Source organism: Mesocricetus auratus, unplaced genomic scaffold (genome assembly GCF_017639785.1).
Source record: "Mesocricetus auratus isolate SY011 unplaced genomic scaffold, BCM_Maur_2.0 Super-Scaffold_6730, whole genome shotgun sequence".
Taxonomy (NCBI): Eukaryota; Metazoa; Chordata; class Mammalia; order Rodentia; family Cricetidae; genus Mesocricetus; species Mesocricetus auratus.
In genome coordinates this window covers 12,992,438-13,013,395 of record NW_024429184.1, presented here as the reverse complement: position 1 = coordinate 13,013,395, position 20,958 = coordinate 12,992,438, and the positions used below count along the sequence as shown (strand labels likewise).

Sequence of the window (20,958 nt, the reverse complement as noted above, 5' to 3'; positions counted from 1 at the left end):
AAGGGATCACAGAACTCCCAAGCACAGGCTGGAGCAGGAATGCTCCCAGAGTCACTGTGACTCAGAGGAACAGAGCTAGGAGAGTTCCAGGCCTCTGTCCACAAATCGAGTGAATCTCTAGTGGACTTCCTGTGCTCTGAGGAGTTCTGGTCTTCTCTGAATTGTGTCCTGACCCCTCTTCCTACATTCTTTCTCTTTTCTTGTACCATTTCCTGGGTCAGAGGGCATGGCAGTACAGAATCTTCTGCTACAGGCCTGATTGCTCTGGGCCCTAATCTCTGTTCTCTGGCGCAGAGCCATGCTCTCATTTCTGCTCTGCAGGTTTCTCAGGAAATGCTAATTGTCAGGCAGGTCTTGGGCTAACCCTAGGCAAGCTGCCAAGAGGCCACTGACTCCCGGCCCTCACCTCCCACAGAGCCGGTAGCCTCAGGGCTAGGTAGACCACAGGAGCTGACTTCCTCTGGGGCCCCCAGAGCAGCATCAGCCCATTCTCCTCCTCAGCCCCGAGGGGCTGGCTGTGTCACTGAAGACACACACACCTCCCACCCCCCCACCCCACCTCCGCATTAGTGACATTAATCTGACTATTGGCTGGGCTGCTGAAAGCCTGTCGGGGAGGGCCATTGTTATCATCATTTCAACCTTTTTGTCCATTAGATCAGCACTCGGCCAGGGACAGGCCTCTGGGTTGCTGGGACTTTAAGTCAGGGTGGCTCTCAAACCACAGAGAAGCCTGGCTGGCCACAGGAGCTGGCTGCCAAGCCCGTAGAGGCCTACAAGCCACCAGGGGCTGCTGTGAGGCAGGCGGAGAGGGCAGGATGAGGGGGTGGGGGCAGGGCAGCGACAGATGCAGTTCCTGGGATGGGAAAGGCTGCTCGGGGTCAGGGTGCGCACGGCTACAGCTAACGGCTTCAAGCTCCCCCAGTCGCAAGGTGGAGCCCAGGAGGCAAGCGTGAGAGAAGAGACAGAGGAAGTCGCGTGGTAGCACAGTTCAGGTGTCTCCTGCTTCCTGGGGTTGGTCCCCCCCTTGCTGTTCAAGCCGGGTCTCTGAGCTCCGCTCAGGGCCTTGGTTTCTTTCTCTACAGAGCAGGGGTAGCAAAAAGAAACGTCTCTCGCGGTGGGGGTGTGAGACAGGGGCGGAGAACCTGGCTGGGACACCACACTTCATACACCAGGCTGTATCACTTCCCTGAGCCCTTCGCAACTGCCCACCTAAAGCTTTGTAGGATGCAGGGGAGGAGCGTGAGTGTCATACACGCTAGGCAGGCAGGCAGCCTTTACCACCTCAGGGTTACACCCAAAACACACCCAACTTTAATTGTTGCTTGCTACGTTCCAGGGCCCCGGGATATACTTAGTGTGAGAACAAACTGTTCTGGGGTAGGCGTAGAGTTAAACACACACACAAATGTGCATACATGCACACACACTCGCGCACACACTCACACACTCACCCTCCAGTACACACACATGGGCATGCACACAAAACCACATATGCACTTACATGCAGACATATGCAGACACATGTGCATATACACGTGTATACACACACAAAAGATACACACAGACAGACATGCATGAATATATATATGCATGGACAGAAAGACAGACACATGCACACAGACAAACACTCGCACGAGCGCATGCACGTACGTGCACACACACACACACACACACACACACGCTCAGGATCAACGAGACACCACTTTGCATGCTGACTGAAGAAGGGTCAGTCTGCCTCTGAGAATCCGGGGGACTGTCCTCCCTGTTTCCTCTAGTCCAGCACAGTCATGGGAACCATCTGGTCCCTCAGGCCCTGGGCCGCTTTGATCTGGTCCCTGTGCAGCAATGTCCCAGGGCTTACCTCCTGGGCTCTGTCTGGGCTCTCCTTTCTTCCACCACACCTCACCCAAAGTCCACATCCCCAGTGCCCTGGGAGGCTCTGGTACAGGCCCAGGCCCAGAAACCCAGGCAGTTTCTGCCCACACCTTGTCATTCCCCTTTGTACCCCAGCAGGCTTTGGTTGCCAAGGCTGCAGGGTAGGTTGTGAAACTCACCCTCTGGCCTTCCTCCAGAGGCTCACTGCACAGTGCACGGGAGAGAGGCACTTTGCCTGAGGTGGCACCGTTTACGGGTCTTGAATCTCTGCTTGGGACAGCCTGGCACTCTGGTAACACCTAGGACAGGAGGCTGTGGCAAGGTCAGACATTTCCCAAGCCGGGCTCTCCCCTGCACCTTCAGTAGGGCCCTGTGCTCTGGGCCTGGCTGCAATCCCTGGTAACCAGTGCGGAACCAATAACGCTCTGCAGCAGCAGGGGTTTGGGAGAACAGGCAACTTTGGAACCACACCCAGCTCCTGGTTTCTCATCTATGACGCACAAGGTGCCGGCAGTCGAGTCTGGAGAAGGGGCAATACTTCCTCCAAGTATTGTGGATGAGGTCCCAGCATGCACAAATACCCTACACCCACCATGATAAAAAGGGCTGCTGTGTTGTTGAGTTCTAGGGGATGGGGCACAGGTGGGTCCCTGTCCCTTTCTCTGCCTTTAGTGCCTGCTCAGAAATACTCACCCACACCTATAATCTCAGTCTTTAGGGAGACTGAGGCAAGGAAGACCACAAGCTTGAGGTTAGACTGGGCTACACAGGGAGGCCCTGCCCTAAAGATAAAAGAAAAAACCCAGGATGTCCAGTTGATTCTGTATTTCAGATGCTCAACAAGGGTGTGGTTACAATGTAAGTGACTTTCATGCAACATTGTAATGGGGAAAATTACTGTAGCTGGTCATGGTAACTCCAGCAGTCTGAGGCAGGAGGATTACCTCCAACACCAGGCCACAAGGGACCCAGTAGACTAGCCGGGGCTCTAGACCTTGTCTCAATATCCACCCACCCACCAGAAAGAGAAAGAGAGAGTTGTGAAAACAGTTTAATTTGTTTTGTTTTTAACCTAACTTCTAGGCTGGCCTTAAACTCTCAGCAATCCTCCTGCCTTAGTCTCTGGATACTGGTTTTACAGGTATGTGCTAACACAACTACCTTATGATCCAGCAATTGTCCTGGGCATTCACCCAGAGAGCTGATTACAGAGAGGCAGCTCCACTCAGAGCCACCCTGAACTGGAATCGGCAGACAGCTTGCTTGGTTTTGTTGTGGGACAGGGTCTCCCTGTGTAGCCCAGGTTGGGTTGATCCTTCTGCTTCACCTTCCCAAGTGCTGGGATTACAGCAGGTGGGCAGTAGTTTTAGACTACCGTGTGTGTGTGTGTGTGTGTCTGAGAGATGGCTAAATACCTCATCAAGCAAGCAACTGAGACAATATACACATGAAAATTGAGGGTACCTGAGAAGATAGAGAAGCCCCTTAAAGATGTAGTTTGTCTTTCCTGATGGCCGAGAGTCAAGAAACTTCAAGAAAACTCATAAAGCCAGAACTGCCTACAGATGTGTTTTCTGAAAAGCATCTCAACTAAGAATGTTGAAAGCGCCAAATAGGAAAAAGAAAGGAAGGAAGGAAGGAAGGAAGGAAGGAAGGAAGGAAGGAAGGAAGGAAGGAAGGGAAAGGGGTAAACTAAACTCAAAGGCTTCACTTTTTTTTTTAATTTTTATTTATTATGTATATAGTATTGTGTCTACATGTATCCCTGCAGGTCAGAAGAGGGCAGCAGATCTCATTACGAATGGTTGTGAGTCATCATGTGGTTGCTGGGAATTGAACTCAGGACCTCTGGAAGATCAGCCAGTGCTCTTAACCTCTGAGCCATCTCTCCAGCCCCCAAAGGCTTCACTTTTAATAATTTAGAAATAAAAGGACCAGACCCTCACTCAGCCCCTTGCTTTAGCAGCCATGACAGGCTACAGAAAAGACATGTAGGCCTCTGACACAAGGAAACTCCAGATCCTCTGGCTTCCAGAGCCTAGAGCCAAAACTGAACACAAAGAAAATCCAGACACCCTCCCCCCCTAGATGCTTGGTTCCTGGGAACGTTTGGCCACAAAAGAGATTCCAGGGGGATCAAAATGTCCCCTGTAGTCTCCAGGATGTAGTTCTGAAAACTACTGGTATCTATGTACAACAGGCCACCTGCAAGTAACAAGACAATGTTATAGAAACCACAGAATGTTCCCTCTCAGCACTGACCAATGAAAATAATTGGTACACAGATATTTCATGCCAAAATATGACTTTGAGAAATTCTCCTAATTGTTCCCAAAAGTCAACCAATCAGAAACCAACCCATACCTACTGATGTAATCCTGTAACTTCTGTCTTTAAAAACCAGCAGTAGACAGGAACTTCAGTCTCTCTGGAGGCTGCTGTGACAGCTAGCCAGGCGGGGTCCCCGTCACGGGTGGAGAACAATTAAAACCTTGCTTTCGCTGTTTAGTGGGTCTGTCTTCCTGGTGGTCTCTGGGGACTTTGCAACTTGGGCACAAAGGAAGGAAGGAAGGAAGGAAGGAAGGAAGGAAGGAAGGAAGGAAGGAAGGAAGGAAGAAAGGGACGGAGGGAGGAAGGAAGGAAGGAAGAAAGGGACGGAGGGAGGGAGGGAGGAAGGAAGGAAGGAAGGAAGGAAGAAAGGGACGGAGGGAGGAAGGAAGGAAGGAAGGAAGGAAGGGAGGGAGGGAGGGAGGGAGGGAGGAAGGAAGGAAGAATGGAAGGAAGGAAGGAAGAAAGGGATGGAGGGAGGAAGGAAGGAAGGAAAGAAGGACGGAAGGAAGGAAGGACGGAAGGAAGGAAGGAGTCAGGTATGGTGGTATACTCCAGTAGTTTCAGTATTTGGGAGACAGAGGCAGGAAGATCATCACAGTAGAGGGGCAGTGTGGTCTACACAGATTTCCAGGTTAGCCAGGACAGAAATTAAACCAAACCAAACCAAACCAAGCCAACAGCTAGCTGGGCATGGTGGTGCACGCCTTTAATCCCAGCACTCTGTGAGTTCTAGGCCAGCCTGATCTACATATTGAGTTCCAGAACAGCCAGGGCTACATAGGAACCCTGTCTCAACACCTCCCTAAAACAAAAGAGCAACAAACAATGAACTCTTCTTAGGTTCAGAAAGTCTGGGGCCTTGTATCAGTGTTCTTCCTCATCTTTTAATAACACGCCTCAGGATTTCATTTCCAAAAGAAAACATTTAAAAATATTTATTTATTATGTTTACAGTTTTTTATCTGTGTACTTGCTTGCACACCAGGAGAAAGTATCAGATCTCGTTATAGATGGTTGTGAGCCACCATCTGGTTGCTGGGAATTGAACTCAGGACCTCTGGAAGAACCCGCAGTGCTCTTAACCTCTGAAAAATTTTAAAGGAAAGTAAAAAACCCAGGTCATGCCAGGTGTTGGTGGCACACACCTTTAATCCCAGTACTCGGGAAGCAGAGGCATCGGATCTCTGTGAGTTCAAGGCCCTCCTTGTCTAGAGATCGAGTGCCAGGATAGACTCCAAAGCTACATAGAGAAAAACCTGTCTCGAAAAGCAAAACAAAAAAACCCAGGTCATATATCTTATTTAGTTTTAAACTTCAAATTGCAAGCTTAGCTTCATTTTTAAATCTTGTAAATTACATCCTTTGAGGGCACAGGATCATATACCCAGCTGATGTCAGGACAGGTGAGGGCAACTTTCTCTGAAAATTCACCACACCTCATCATGGGGTATCCTGTCTCTTTTGGACAGTTACCTGGCCTACCGCCTGCATACTTTACAAGTTCCCTAACTCTGAGTCACTCTGAGGTGAGGAAAGGCTCTGTGTCCCTGTCCCTAAGGGGGAAGAGAAGTCCTCAAGCTGCTTTTAAGTGGGCTGGGCTGTGCATCCTAACCTCGGCTGGCCCAGCAACCTGGATGGATGTCCAGAGAACCGTGTGTCTGAGTGAAAACAGCCCAGGCCAGGTGGGGGTGCAGGGCTACCCTGGAGTGCTTGCTGCTGGACTCGAGGGTCTTGGGGGTCAGTCCCCAATGCCAAGTGATTCAAACTCGAAGGCTGCAGGACTGTCTGTCTGGTCCTATTCACACACCCTTAAAATGACAACAGCAATGAAATGGAGAGCAGATCAACGCCAGTCAAGGTTAAGGAGGAAGTGGGGGTGTTGAGGAGGCTGTTTAATGGAAGGTACAGCACGGAGAGGCCTGCGGGGTGACACACACGCTCTGAGGTGACCTGGACACCCTCGTGAAGCTTGTGCTACGGAACTCGGTCCTCTTGGTGGTGGGGACGCAGTCCAAAGGCACTCCAGATCTTTGCACTTGCTTCCGGTTCTGCCTGAACACCGTTTAGCGTCAAAACCATTGTCTAGGGACGTCTCCTAAGGAAGGCCTTCCTGAACCATCCTTCCCTTCCTGAAGCAGGCCCTCCCTTAACCCACGTCATCATCGGCCACACAAACTTGATGGCCACTGCCTGGACATGCTGATATTCTCATCAGTAGTAGATGCAAATGAGAAAGAATCTGAGTGTAAAGACCAGGAGCCAACCAGTTCATTTTCCTGCTCTGGGGATGGAACCCATAGCCTTGTGGACTCTCCTACCCAGCCACACCCCCAGCCCTAATCCTTAATTAGTGAAGAATGCGGATAGTTTGATGGACAGAGCCTTTTAGAGTACCCAGAACTCGGGAGAAACAGCAAATGAGGAGCTTCCAGACCCCTCTAACCCCAGCAGTGACCCACAAGCCTCTGACCCCAGCTCGTAAACCTTCATCTCCCTAGGACACACTTTCTGAGCCTCACCCCTAGTCAGCAAGGCTCCCTTCACAGGCCCAGTCTGCTTCTCCAAGGCCCTTGCTTTCCTTCCTCATTTTCAAAGACTCCTCGTTGGCTCTGGTCAGACTGCTTTGAACTGTCCTCTGAGCTCTCCACAGCTCACTCCAGCCCTTCCTTTTGCCATTTGGGACCACACTGCTTAGCAGCATGAACAATGGTTAGGTAATTTGTTCAGTCAATGAAAAATCTGTGAGCGCCAACTCTGAGTCCGCAACCCAATGCAGCAGTAAACAAGGCCTGCCCCTCCCCCTCCCTCATAACAGGAGGTAGGAGCAGAAGCACGGAGCAGCCAGAGCACAGAGTCCTAAGAAACAAGCTGGGGGTGTTTAGGAAAAGAAAATGTACCAGGCCTGGGGAATGGGCCTTTGTGTAGTCCCTGAGTGTGGAAGGTGGAGGCAGGTAGATCGTCTTGAGCTACAAAGGGGCTCTCCATGATCATGGTATCTATTTCCAGTTATTCATGTCATCTTCTACGAGTCCTTCAATAATGCTCTGTGATTTTCTCCTAAGTCTGGCTTGTTTACTTATAAGTATACTTCGTCTGATCTTTTGAGACAGGGTCTCACTATGTGGCCCTGGCTGTCCTGGAACTCACTATATAGAGCAGGCTGACCTTAAACTCACAGACAGCCTCCTGTCTCTGCCTCCTGAGTGCTGAGATAAAAGGTGTGTCTGGTTAGGTATAATGTGCACATGTATGTGTGCTTGGAAACAGTTAAGATCTAATCCTTCACCCCTAAATACTACCCACCAGTCATACACTGTAAGAGCAGGACCATTCTTTTACATAACTACTTCTTGGAAACTTAACAGGCTGTGATGGTATGAGAACATCAGTCCAAATTCAAATCCCACTCATTGTCCCAACCCTTACACCATTTTCAGCCTGACCTAGACTCCAATTCAGGACCACACATTATACTTAGTTGTCATGTCCCTCTGTCGTCTTTTAAGGATCTTAAGTGTTTTGTATTAAAAAAAAAAAAAAGAAAAAGGAAGGAGGCGGAGACAGACAGACAGACACGCACACACACACGTACTCACTGCAATTTGGCAAAGGTTAATAACTGGGAAGCCACCTGCAGGATAACCAGGAGTTCATTCAACTGCACTTGCAATTTTTCTGTGTGGTTTATGACATTACACAATTACCTTTTATTCCTAGTGCTACACTTGGGGTCTGGAGTGGCTCTCAAAGGTCTGTGCTGAAGATGAGGTCCCAGTAGGTGTGACTGGGATGTGGTGGAGTCTTGAGGAGGTAGGGACTAAGAGAGAAGGAATTGGGTTGCTTCAGACATGCCCCCAAGAGAGCGAATCTCCCACTACTCAGGAGATGAGGGAGGAGGATTCCAAGTTTGGGCCTAGTGTGGTCTATACTGGGAGATTCTATCTCACAGAAGAAAAGGGGTGGTGGGCCGTGATCTCTTGCTTTCTGGTGACGTGGTGAGCAGAGTTATCTGGTGTGTGCTTCCCCGGTGAAATGCCCCAAAGTAACAGGGCCAGTGGATCCCAGACTGAAACTGCTCAATGGAGTCTTAGCCAGCCTCTTTCAGGGTTAGACAGACGGTGCTTTTTCTAGCAAGCCACCTTTAGATTCTGGAATAAATCCACCTTGACCCAGATGACTCCTTCCTTCCTCCCTCCCTCCTTCTCTTTCCTTCCTTTTTTTGAAACACCCATCTCATTTACGTATCTGAGGCTGGCCCTGAACTTGCTAAGTCATCTTTGAAGACTGAGCCTCCTGCCTCCACATGGCAAGCACTGGGGTTATAGGCATTTCTGGGGAGCTTCAGGAGAGCAGGCAAGCCAGCACTCTCCTGAGCCACGCTCCCAGCCCAGATGTGTCTGCACTTAGAACATCTTTGCTTGTCAGTCTGCACTCCTCATCTGGAGCGCAGCAGATCTGCTCAGTCTGTCCTTGCGTGGCTTTGGAATCAAGGCTACATGGGCTTCCCAGAACACCAGAGGGAGCTGTCCCTTTCCCTATTTCTGGGATTGGTCATGCAGTTTAGAGTAATCACTTCCTTGAAAGCTTTGTAGGACTTTTTTTATGGCTGTCTCATTTTACTTTCTCTCTCTCTTTTTAAAAGTTATTTATTTTTATGTGTGTTATGTTTTACCTGCATATATGTCTGTGTGAGGTGCCAGATCCTCTGGAACTGGAATTACAGACAGTTGTGAGCTGCCATGTGGGTGCTGGGAATTGAACCCAGGTCCTCCGGAAAGCTGTAATGGTATCTAACCCTGGCATTATTCTCATTTGTATTTGTATATGTAAAGTGCAACAAACATGTCCCAGAGTGCATGGGCTTGAAATGTTCAGTCGCATGAACATTTGGGCAATAAATCAACAGATAAACATGACCGGGGCCTCCTAGGAAAGGTGGGAGCCATCACTAGCGTGTAGGAACCTTTGAAGTGCCTGACATCACAGCCACTCCCTGCTGCAAGATGGAGCTAGTGTATTGGTTTTCATGGAATTCCCTAAGTTGTTTTCCTTTGAAAATTTACCGCTTAATTATTCGGTCCTTACAGTGCAACTGTTTTTAGTTTCAGGGAAATGGAATACAGAGTCTGTGCTTTGTAATCTCAGCGTGAGATTGTTTATGTAGTTATGTGTTGTGCATGTTAAGTGCCGCAGCAGTAACTACTGATACAGACAGGGTCTCCCCACTGGGTAATAATACGACAACACTCCCACACTCACTCCATTGCTTACTCTTTCTCCCGGCTGTTTATTTGTTTATTTATTTATTTATTTAGAGACAGGGTCTCTTGTGGCCCAGGCTGGCCTCAAGCTTGTGGTAATCATCCTCCTAGGTGCTAGGATTACAGTCAGAACTAAACTAGGTGTCTGGTGTGTGACTTCAGGAAGTGGTTTTTTAAAAGAAGATCTCATGAAGCCCAGGCTGCCCTCAGTCTCTTTATGGAGTTGAGGATGATTCTACTTTTAACCCTGGCAGCCTCATTCCTGAGTGCGGGGTTATAGGTGTGTACAACAATGCAGGGTTATGCAGCGCTGGGAACAGAGCTCACGGCTTCATTCAAGTTAGCACAAACTCTACCAACAGAGCCACATCCTCATCCCCAGGAACTGAGTTCTTTACTAAGCAAGTACCCTCAGCTGTGTGTGGTGGCTCACACTGCGATCCCAGCACTCTGGAGGCAGAGGCAGGATGCTGCCATGAATCTGAGGCTAACATAGACGGAGAAAGACTCTGTCTCAAAATGGGATGAGGGGTGGGGTTTGAAGATGGCTCAGTAGTTAAGAGTGAGGACCCGAGAAAATGGTTCGCAGCACACAAATCAGGCAGCTAACAACTACAGATCCAGTTCAGGGATGGAGCACCTCTGGTTTCCACGTGAGCAGGCACACACACATGCACACACGCACACACATGCACACACACACAGCACACACACACACACACACACACACACACACACACACACACACGCACACACCACAGACACAGAGGAATGCATGCACACTCAATAAACTGGTAAATAATAACATAATAAGCAAATTTTCATTTTGATTCCCCCTCTGGCTTACAAATTATCTGGAAACGTGGCACACACGTGTAACTCACGCTTGGGTGGTGAACTTAGGAGGATGAGGTCAAGGCCAGCCCTGGCTACACAGAGTTCAAGAGCTGGACTACAGGAGACCCTGTGACAAAGCAAGCAAGCATTCCAAATGAGCCGGGGCAGCCAGCTTCAGTCTGTCTGCTGCTGCTGGTTTCTAAGCCTGCTGTGCTGTGAGGAGGAATGCCGTCTCTGAGCTCATCTCACTCGGGCGTTGGCTGCACGGGTCCTCCCTCCCCAGTGCTCCAGGGGTCCTCCCTCCCCAGGGCTCCAGGTGAGCTTCCTGCCTTCCAGCAGACTCTTGCTCGACTGTCTTTGGGGCCTCCCAGTTGCCTGATCTAAGTGTGGGCTGCTTTCCCATGGTCTGGCTTCCCAGCCTCTGCTGCCATGAGGCAGAAGTACAGCCTGGGAGCCCCGCCCCCCCAGGCCTGTTCAGCGGGTGGGTCGGCCGAAGGCAGACTCAGCACAGGTGTCCCACAAAGTCTAGGGTGACCCATATGAAGCTATCGCTCTGTGGGTCCAAACACTGAGCAGCAGCAATGGTTCGAGGCCTGTTGCTGGCTCTAAGCACTGTGTCCTCCCTTCTGCCTGCGGTTTACCTCTCCAGCGTAGGTTCTTTCCCAAGGGGAGGTGGTTTGGGCAATCTCCCCAATTTCATTCACATGAGCCCAGAAATGTGCTAATAATTAATTGTATTTCATTCAAGAGAGAAAAATCTGGAGTGAGCACTGTTCTGCATGGCTGAGAGAAGGCCCTAGAAGCGGCTAGGCCAGTTGCTGAGTGTTCAGCTCTCAGGACGAGGATTTTCCCCAAGAAGGAAACCAAGACACAGAGCTGGCCGACACAGGCTCACACAGAGGGAAGCAGGCCAGGTCTTCAGTCCCGTCTGGACTGGGCTCCCTACCCTTCCGTCTGTCCCCCAGGCTTCTAGGGACGAGTCTGGGCCCTGAGGTCACTGGGGCCTTACCTGGTGCAAGGGGATGACGAGGAAGGCCCCTCCGCCGGCGCATTCAGTGACCACAGCGATGAAGTGGGGGTTCACGGCACAGAAGTGGTTGTCATGGACGCTGCGTGTGATGGGCACCGAGTCGTAGCAGTTCTCTTTGCTGGCGGGCTTGCCATAGACATGTCGGAACTTGGAGCTGCGGTACTGGGGGTGCCATGACATCTGCAGGGGTGGAGGGACCAATGGTGTGAGGCTCGCTGCCCCCTCATGGGGCACACTTGAGACTACTTAACAGGCACAGCTGGTCAGGCTTCATTGCTCATTCTTTCTGAGGTAAGGTCTCAGTGTGTAGCTCGTGCTGGCCTGGAACGCACTGTACAGGCCGGGATGGCCTGGAACTCGCTACTGTTTTGCCTTAACCTCTTAGGATTACAGGTTGTGCCCCCAAGTCTGGTGACAGTGGCCAATTCTACAAAGGCAGTGGTCCTCTAAGAAGAACGGCCAGGCGAACAGGGTATCGCTGCGGCTATAGAGGAGGCTGCGAGACATTATTATTATTATTATTATTTTTTTGGTTTTTCGAGACAGGGTTTCTCTGTGGCTTTGGAGGCTGTCCTGGAACTCCCTTGGTAGTCCAGGCTGGTCTCGAACTTACAGAGATCGTTGCGAGACATTATTATTGATTTGTTTGCTGATACACTAAGGCTTTTCAGTTTTTTCCAAGTATGAACCCCCAAAAGCAGAGGGACCACAGAATATGTGCTACAGCCCCCACCCCCAACTCTTCTCACCAAACAAGCTCCCCTGCTAACTGGGTGAGGACCGCGGGGGATTCTCTGCAGCCAGTCAGTCTGGCCTCCAGTTCCAACTTTGTCTCACTATGCTAGACAAATGATTAACCTTGGGGCATCCATTTCCTCGTCTATAAAACAGGATGACACAAGTACGTGTCTCAGAGACTCGTGCCTCGCCTCTGTGAGGGGAGCTGCTGGCCTCCATGGACGAAACCACCCAGGGCAGAGCAGTGTGTCTGCCCTACCCATCTGCCCCACCCCAGGGCAGAGCAGTGTGCCTGCCCTACCCATCTGCCCCACCCCCCGTCCTCTATTGTCAAGGTCTGTCCAGACCTTTGAAATGGGGGAGAGGTCACAGAAGTGGGGGAGGATGGCATCGGCAAGGCCAGGCCCTCTGCGTGCAGCATGGGAGTGTCTGTAACGCGAAACCGTGTGCACACCTGTGTGTGAGCCCTGCATTCATCAGGGAGCTCTCAGGGTGCTGGCATTGTCCCAGCTGTGCTTGGGACCTTCGGCTCAGAGACCCTGTGTGGCTTTGATGACTCTGCAACTCAGGAGCAACGGTTTCAGTCCCCCTGCTAGCGGGCTCTTGTCTGGGCTGCAGGCAGGGCCTCCCTCCCTCCACAGCAGGCTTCTCTGGAGTGTCCCTGGGACAGCTTCACCCTGTGTGTGCCCAGTGGCTTGACGCCATGGGATTAGGCTGGGGCAGTCACCCTGAAAAGGCTTTCGCTGACTCTAAGTGTAACAGCCAAGGGGGTGGGGTGGGGGGTAGGGGGGGAGATGTGTCTATCCTAACATTTGGCTGTGGAATGAGGGGACTGACTGCCTCATTCTCTACCACCCTTTTGAGAGGTAGGTGGGGAATGTGCAGGGGAAGCCACGTGACCAAAATGGCACCAGTATGAGCAGCAACTGTGGGAAGGCAAAGGGGACCTCTTCTGGTGGCCTGTGTGTGTGTGTGTGTGTGCGTGTGTGTGTGCGTGTGCACGTGCGCGCGTGGATGATGCTGCTGCTGGTGGGGGGTGGGGGATTTTCCTTCCTGCTTTCCTAGGCCCCCTTCTTCACCCAGCCCTGCAGGTAGCCGACCTGGAACCCAAGTTGGAAGGGGCACAAATCACCCAATGGCGCATTCCGTAGTGCCACTGCAGACGGCCTTGTGGTAAGGAGGACTTTACCTGATTTGGTTTGAGGACAGGTGGGCCGGGCCGGAGCCTGCTATTTCCAGAGACATTCCACATCTGCTATCTTTTGTTTCTTCCTCTTAAAATTTGACCTTGTGGGCACAGAGGCCACTCCCTGTAAGTGCTTTGTGGGCGAGGCTGAACAGCCGCTTCCTATCATAGCCTGGTTATTAGAGGGAGATTAGAAGGGCCAGATAGGTATGGAGACACCTGCCAAATCCCAGCACACGGTCAAGGGTTTAAAGTCAGCTCCACTAAACAGGGAATCCAAGGCCAACCTGAGGTACACAGCAAATCCAAAGCTACCTTGGGCTACTCAGCAAGACACCGCCTCACAAGATCAAACCAAGCCAAACAACTTTATTTGAAAGTGATCTTCAAAGACCAAGAATTGACACAGTAAGACCCGAATAGGGGTGCACGCACACACAGACTAAGATCCTTGGCTTACCTAATGGAGTGCACCATGACCCTGACCTTGGCCTCAACCCTGAGGATAAATCTCTCGGTGGAGGTCAGAGACCAGTCCTTGGTAGATGGCTCTCTTGCCATCACGTCGAGGCAGGTGGCCATGGTACCACAGGGGCCCTGTGTGCCACGGTGCCTCTCAAGTGTCCAGATGATTCTCCTGTCTTTACCTTCCATCACCATGGAAGTGCTGCACAGATGTGCCCTAGAGCAACTGGCTTTCCACATGGGTTCCAACACCGAACTCAAGTCATCAGGGGAGCTATCTTACCCGCAAAGTCGTTTTGCCAAGTTTCTTTTTAACGCACCCAGAATTCCTAGTGAGGACCCAATCCATGCCAGATGAGGTGGAGCAGCTGGCTCGGGAGCCAATCAGAGAGTTCCAGACGGCCCTTTCGGGTCAAGGCTATGTACCAACATCTCTGCTTCCCCAGCCTTTCACGGGTGTTTTCTCACAGGGAAGGAGAAACCACAGGTCCTGGCTCCTTCTGGTAAAGGTTTCTCAACACAGTGTCTCAATCTGAGGCCAAGTCCTGACTGAAACCACAACTTATTGCTACGAGGCACCTTTTAATTCTGCCCTCTCCAGCCAGCAATGATGTCAAATGTCACAATTCTTCCTCCTCCAGCCAGCAATGATATCAAGTGTCACAGAGACACAGGCAAGTAGGGACCCCCTCCCAATTTCAAAGTAAGGAGAGGCTGGGTGACTCCTCAGGAAAGTGACTGACTGAACCTGTCTGCCAGGGACCACAGATGGCTCCCTGGACAAGGGGTTTTGTGCTATAGCTACGAAGCCAAAGTAGAGGATTTCAGGCTCAAGACCAACTTGGGAAATGTAGTAAGAGTCTGCTTCGAAATAAAAACTTGACAAAAGGAGCTGGGCATGGTGGTTTGACATCTGGATTCCAGCACTTGGGAGGCGCAGGTAGGACTGTCAAAATTTTGAGGCTAGCCTGGACTACATAGTGAGATCCCATCTCAGGAAACAAACACAATGACACAGGTTTGAGGATACAGCTTGGAGACAGGACACTTACCTATCATGTGCAAAGCCCTGGGTTTAATGTCTAGGACTGGAAGAAAAACAACAAACAAACAAAGCCCCCAAACCTGACGCTGTCCCAGACAGATGGACAAGCTGGTCACCCTACCACAGGTGATGGCTAAGTTCCGGGGAGCCCTGACTCTGACAACTTGCCTGTGAAGGAGAAAGCTATGGAAATGAGCAAACCTAGCATCCTGAACCAGAGATTAGAACATTCCAAAGCAGAATGTTCCAGAAGGTTTGTAAAGAGAGGTGACTATGATTTCATTCAGTTACCAATCTCTACCCCAAGGCTGGCTCAGAGCTTACGTAGTGCCGAGGGCTTGAGGCAAGGAAGGACTATCTGGGTCACTGCTCTTGGAGGCTATTGCTCTCTGAAGTCACCCCTTTCCTGGAAGGCCCAAGTGTGGGAAGGGAAATTACGGTGAATTCAAGGGCTGGTAATAGGGTTGGCAGTGGCTGGTGACTTAGAACACTGAGATCGAATGAATCCCACCACTGGCTTGACAGAGAGAGGCTCAAGCCTGTTCCCAGGACTTGGGAGGATGAGGCAGCAGGGACACAAGTTCATAGCCTGCCTGGGCTACAGAATCACCTCCACTCCAAACAAGTTAAAAAACAAAACAAAACAAAAACGTATCCCAGCACACTGCCGGAAGACCCCTGTGTGCATTTAGTGACTTAGAGGGGTTGGGACACAGTGGCTCATGGCAGAGCCTCCAAAGAGTGACATCACCAGAGAGCTTGCTAACACTGTACATTCTTGGGCCCCACCCTGACAGAATCTGGCACCCCAGGGTGTAGGGCAGAACCTGCTGTCTATTAATTAGTCTTCCCCACTGCTCATGCTCTGGAGTCAAATCTGAGGCCCAAAGCTATAATGGAGTCCTGAAACCACGATCTATCTCAGCATCACAGGAGGTAAAAACAAAAAACCCGCCACTATTACACCTGATCTCTATAAAGAGGCCTTGTCAAACACTGACCCCAACGCCAGTGAGTCAGTGGTGGTCTGCACACCACGCTGGACAACTGTGGAGTCCGTTTTCTCCTTCTACCACACGGGCCCTGTCATTAAACTCAAGAACTCACATTGCCAGGCTTGGTGGCACCATGCCTGGTGACCCCTGCAACAGTAAACAACATCACTAGCTGTCTTTCAGGATGACAGCGACACTGTGGCTGTCAGTCTGTCTCCTAGAGCCGTGCTCAACAGGCACAGATTAAATGATATGGCCCCTGGGGCTGACTTTGAAATAACCCAGGGGCTGGGGACGTGACTCGCCCGGCATTCACAAAGCTCTGGGTTCCATCCTCAGCACCATATAAAACCTGCTGTGCGCAATGCGGCTGTAATCCGGTGCTCAGGAGGTGAAGGCAGGAGGGTCAGGAGTTCAAGATCATCCTTGGCTCTGTCTATAATTGGTTGCCAGCCTGGGGTATGTGAGACTCTGCCTCAAAAAGAAAATAATAATAAAGAAGAAAGAATTTAAAGGCTCCAGGCTCCATCCCCAGCATCCACACAAATTACAATAAAGCAACCCAGTAGGAGGTGGGGAGGGGGAGCCAGCAGAGGACCTGAAAGATCTCATTTGATTTTAACAGATCTGCCCAACAGAAGCCTCCAAAGCAGTGGTTCTCAACCTTCCTGAGCTGTGACCCTTTAACACAGTTTCTCTTGTTGTGGTGACCCAAATGATAAAAGTATTTTCATTGCTACTTCATAACTGTAATTTTGCTACTGTAAATGTCTGATGCGCAGGATATCTGACATGGAGCCCCCACAAAGGCCACAACCCACAGGTTGAGAACTGCTGTTTTATATGGACGGCTCCACCCTCGGGCCGAGGCCTTCAGGGACGTGAAGAGCCGGGGAAGCCTTTTTGGGCTTGCCCACAGACACAGCCCAGATGTTGGGATCCCTTCTCGGCATCAAACATCCCAATGCAGGCACAAGCACCCTGCACCCAACAAATGGACACAGAGCACAGCTCATTTCTCAGGTCCATCGGATGCCTCCCCTCCCCCTCCATCCTTCTGGTCTGGCAGAGACGCCTCCCACAGGCCCATGGGAAACACAGATTGAGGCTGGCGGCAGCCAAGAAAGAGAAAGCCTTTCTTCCTGATGACATTAGGCTGGAGGGAGAGCCTCCTCCTCCCCCACCCGCCTGCCCAGAGCCAGGGTTAGCGGGCAGAACATCTCCAGAGATGACTGTGGGATCCTCTGCAAGTCCAGACCCCTGTTTAAGACCCGGGCTTTAGCCATTGCGTCTTGGGGAGGGACCTGTTTCTCATGTACACATTCCCTTAAGTCCCAGCAGGGGTCAGAGTCGCCTTTATTCCTCAAAGGTTTCTGCTGGACTTGGGTGGTGAGTCCCATGCCCTCCCACTAAGTTTGTTGGCCCTGCGACGGAAGCACTATGTCCTTTGAATACCCCGCCTTGGCACATGCTGCTTCTCCCTGCGGAGTCTGAAGTGAAACCCTGAGGCTGGCACTCTCTGGGCTCTGAGGATGCTGCCCCTGCCTCTTGCCCTTCTCTTGCTCCAGGTTCCAGGATGACACACTCCCCCTTGAGGTCACCCCACTATACGAAGTGCTCATCTTCATACTGGGGCTGGTGTAGCCAAAGCAGGGAAAGAGGTTTAAGACCAGGTTTAAGACCTGTACTCCACTGGTTTGCCTTAGCATCCCCCATACCCTGGCTGGTCTGAAACTCACCATATTGACCAGGTTGGCCTTGAACTCACAGACATCTTCCTGCCTCTGCCTTCGCAGTTGGAAATGCCATCATGTCCAACTTAGCCTCCTAACAGGTTGTTCTAAACAAACTCTGGTAGAATAGTCCTGTAATCTCAGCTACAAGCCAGGAGGATCAAAAGTTCAAGACCTTAGGCAGGAGAGATGGTTCAGGGGTTAAGAATGTGTATTCTCTCTTCCAGTGGATCTGAGCTCTATTCCCAGTATCCACTTTGGTGGCTGACAACAGCCTGTAACTCTAGCTCCAAGAGACCAGGCTTCGGTAGATACCTGCATACACCAAGCACACACACACACACACACACACACACACACACACACACACACACACACACACAAAGAAGCTATGGCACTTATGAACCACCTCAATGGCTACCATGGCACAATAACCCTGTGCATACATAACCATGGCGATAACCATTAGCTTTCTAATTGGATTTAAGACCAGCTTTGCAAAAGGGATATCTTGCCTGCTACTAGTGGCTTAGCCAACTACTCAGTGTTAGTAAATCTATTGTTATTGGAGGAGATCAACAACCACTAATTTACCAAACCAACATAATCTCTCTAACAACAATCTTTAAGTCCCACAGATAAGAGTACTCCATCCTTTGTCAAGGAAACTTCTCTTTGTAACAGACTGAGATCACTAGAGAAACCGCAGCCAATCAAAATGCAGGGTTGTGGAGCCCTAATCCACAAAGCACTCCTGCACCCAAGGCTCCGGGAACATGGTGGAAGAGAAGGCAGGAAGGTTTTTAAGAGGCAAAAGGATCAGGGGCTTTTCTCTAAGACCTTTGTTCTCCTAATAGCATCAGAAGACACATCCATGAAATCTTTCCAAAATGACCTCCCAAACACAGGCTGACACCAACGAACATTCCAGCCCGTATGGGGAAAAGCCCATGAGGCCTCAGCCCTACACAAAGAACTAGGGGCAAGTGCAGGAAGCCAAGAGTGGGGAGGTCGTCCTCCCTAGTGAAGAGCACACCAAGTCGCCGTCCAATGGCGGCCCTGAAAACATACACGCAAGTAACATTATATGGTAGCATGCTCGCCTAGCCTGTGTGAAGCTCTGGGTTCCACCCCGGCACTGCCAACAGCCTTATTATTACCATCTTATAATTCGCCCCACAGACTCTGCAGGGCTAGGGCCACGGAAACAAACTGTCCTGCACTCGCCAGCCTCATAGAAGATGTTCCTTGTCCCTTCTCCTCCCACCCACAGGACTATCAAGTCCAAATGGTTCCCCCCTCGGCTCTGCTCACCCACAGACAGTGGGTGTTGAACCCTGGCTGGAAATGTCACTCTTCTGGGCCCTCTGCACAGAGAGGCTGCGACTGTCCCTCTCATGGCACGTGCCAGGCAGGCTGGAGAGTCTGAACTATGACGCTGATTTGTGACCTTGGGCAGACACGTTTCCTCCCTGCTTTTCCATCCGCTCCAGTAACGGTCACACCACTGACTCCTCCACCACTGAGGTGATGTACAGAGGGCCCAGAGCCTGCACCTGACAGAGCCAGATACTCCAAAGGCCACGAGGATAATACACAGTCCATTAGCTGTCCCAGTCCGTGGAGAGCTGATTCCTTGCAGCCTCAACCTTCTAGAAACCCAGATTAGAACCCTTTACTATTTATCATACCCCCCCCCAAATATCATCCCAAGGAGGCCCCAAGACAAACTCTATTCAGGCTTTTTGGCCCTCAAGTTCTTTATCTGGGACTTTCCAGCCACAAGGTCACCAGGAAGTTTCCTAGATGCCTCCTGGAGAATCAACCCTGCAGGCCCTATTACCCTCTGCACCCTGTCCAACAGATTGCATATCCTCCAGATCTACTTTTGGGCAGAGGAGCCCACAAGTGTTCACAGGGAAAATGTTTGCTTAGGTCCCACAGGGAACACAGAAGCGCTGAAGCCCCGTAGCTTCTGTCTTAGATGGGGATTGAGACACAGACCCCCCATGAACCCACAAGTCAGCCATCAGTGCATGCTGTAGGGACCAGTGGCCCACAGCCAGCCCTATCAGAGGTTACCACTGCCTTCTGAGAGTGATGCCACACTGGGAGCCATAGGCCAGAGGTAAGGACAAAGTGGAGACAGTCAAACTGATGGGTGTTGGGTTGACTGGGGTGTGGGGACACCAGGAAATCATCCAGTTCGTTCTTAGAGAACAGGGCTGAATAGCCTGCGCTGAGATCTGTTTGCTTTTTTTTTTTCCTGGGGATGAACCCAGGGCTTCAAGCATGCTGAACAAATGCCTTACCACCGATTTACAGCCCCAGTCAAACAAGCTGCAATCCGAAGCAGCAGACAGTGACCCTAGGACCCAGGAGGAACACTGGGAGGATGCTCCAAGGCAGACCCAAGCCCTGCAGAAAGGGGAAGGAACCGCAGTGAGAGGGAAGACTTGCACCATCAGGCCCAGCATGGCATGCGAGGTGCATGCAGGGTTCACGGGTCTAGGTGAGCATGAGATCTAAGAGGGTCTGGGCATGCACCCAGAGTTGGGTGGGGGTAGAGGGTGCTGCAGCTGGCCAGGGTGCTGAAGGCCAGCCGGGGGCTCGGGCTGTAGAGAAGGGAGTCATCGAGGTTTGTAAGTGGAGCTGTCATTGCGTGATCAGAGCTGCAGGGGTCTCGGGCCTGCTCTTAGGGAACCAGAACCTCTGGGTTGAGAGATTTTCTTTCCTCAAGCCAGGCTGGTCTAAGAGGAAATCAGCAGATTTTTCCTGCATGCAGGCTGGGTGCTGCAGAGTGCAGATGTCTGAGGTCATCCTTGGCTGGGCTCAGGATGACCCTGTGACTATCCTGTGACTGGAGACCCCAGTTAGGGACATCTCAATGCTCAGCCCTCACAAGGAGGGCAGCGGGAAGTTCTTCCTGCTTCTTTCTCATCCGATTGTCACCATGGAGATAAATGCTTGCTGGTCAGCCTTAATTCCCTAGGCAGGCCTGCAACAGCTGGCAGAACCTTCTGCTGTCAGCCTCCAGGGCTCTTCCCAGATCCTCCACGAAGACCGGGCCTGCAGGCGTGGCGGGCAGAGGCCACAGAGCTTCCTTGCCAGGTTATAAGTGTAAGCAGCTAGGAGCTGGGGGTGAAGAGGTTGGGAAAAAGATAGCAGTGTCCCCAGGAGGAGGTGCTTGTGCCCCAGGAGGATGATTGAGGGAGGTGACAGCACCCGGCTTACCTATGTCTGCTGGGGTCTGGCATTTGAAAGCCCGGGAGAGCTGATTCTAGTCGCATGGGCACCACACCCACCACCTCAGTTTCTGACTCAGGGTCTGGGAAGCCACATTTCAAAGTTCCAGTGGCCACGAAGGAGCTGGTCTGAGCCTGTACTTGAAGGACCACACTGCCCTTCATCCTGCTTAGGATCGGTGCCATCCCTCCGGGCCACTGCCCATCTCCCTCT

The 20,958-nt window shown here is 51.3% G+C and overlaps 1 protein-coding gene across 3 annotated transcripts in view; it reads right to left on the bottom strand.

Moving 5' to 3' along the window:
* The window catches only part of Coro2a (coronin 2A), a 52,025-nt gene that overhangs the window by 16,991 nt on the left and 14,076 nt on the right, over positions 1-20,958 (bottom strand). Inside the window, exons 1-3 of one of the 3 annotated variants that reach the window (XM_040738699.1) lie at positions 14,779-15,029; positions 13,265-13,433; positions 11,317-11,517 (exon numbers count right to left, since the gene is read on the bottom strand). In XM_040738699.1, coding sequence (XP_040594633.1) covers positions 11,317-11,517; positions 13,265-13,327 — 264 coding nt within the window. In that variant the 5' untranslated portion in view covers positions 13,328-13,433; positions 14,779-15,029. Of the gene's footprint in view, positions 1-1,864; positions 2,012-11,316; positions 11,518-13,264; positions 13,434-14,778; positions 15,030-20,958 lie in introns of those variants that run through there. The other 2 variants (XM_040738703.1, XM_040738706.1) reach the window with 2 other exon arrangements.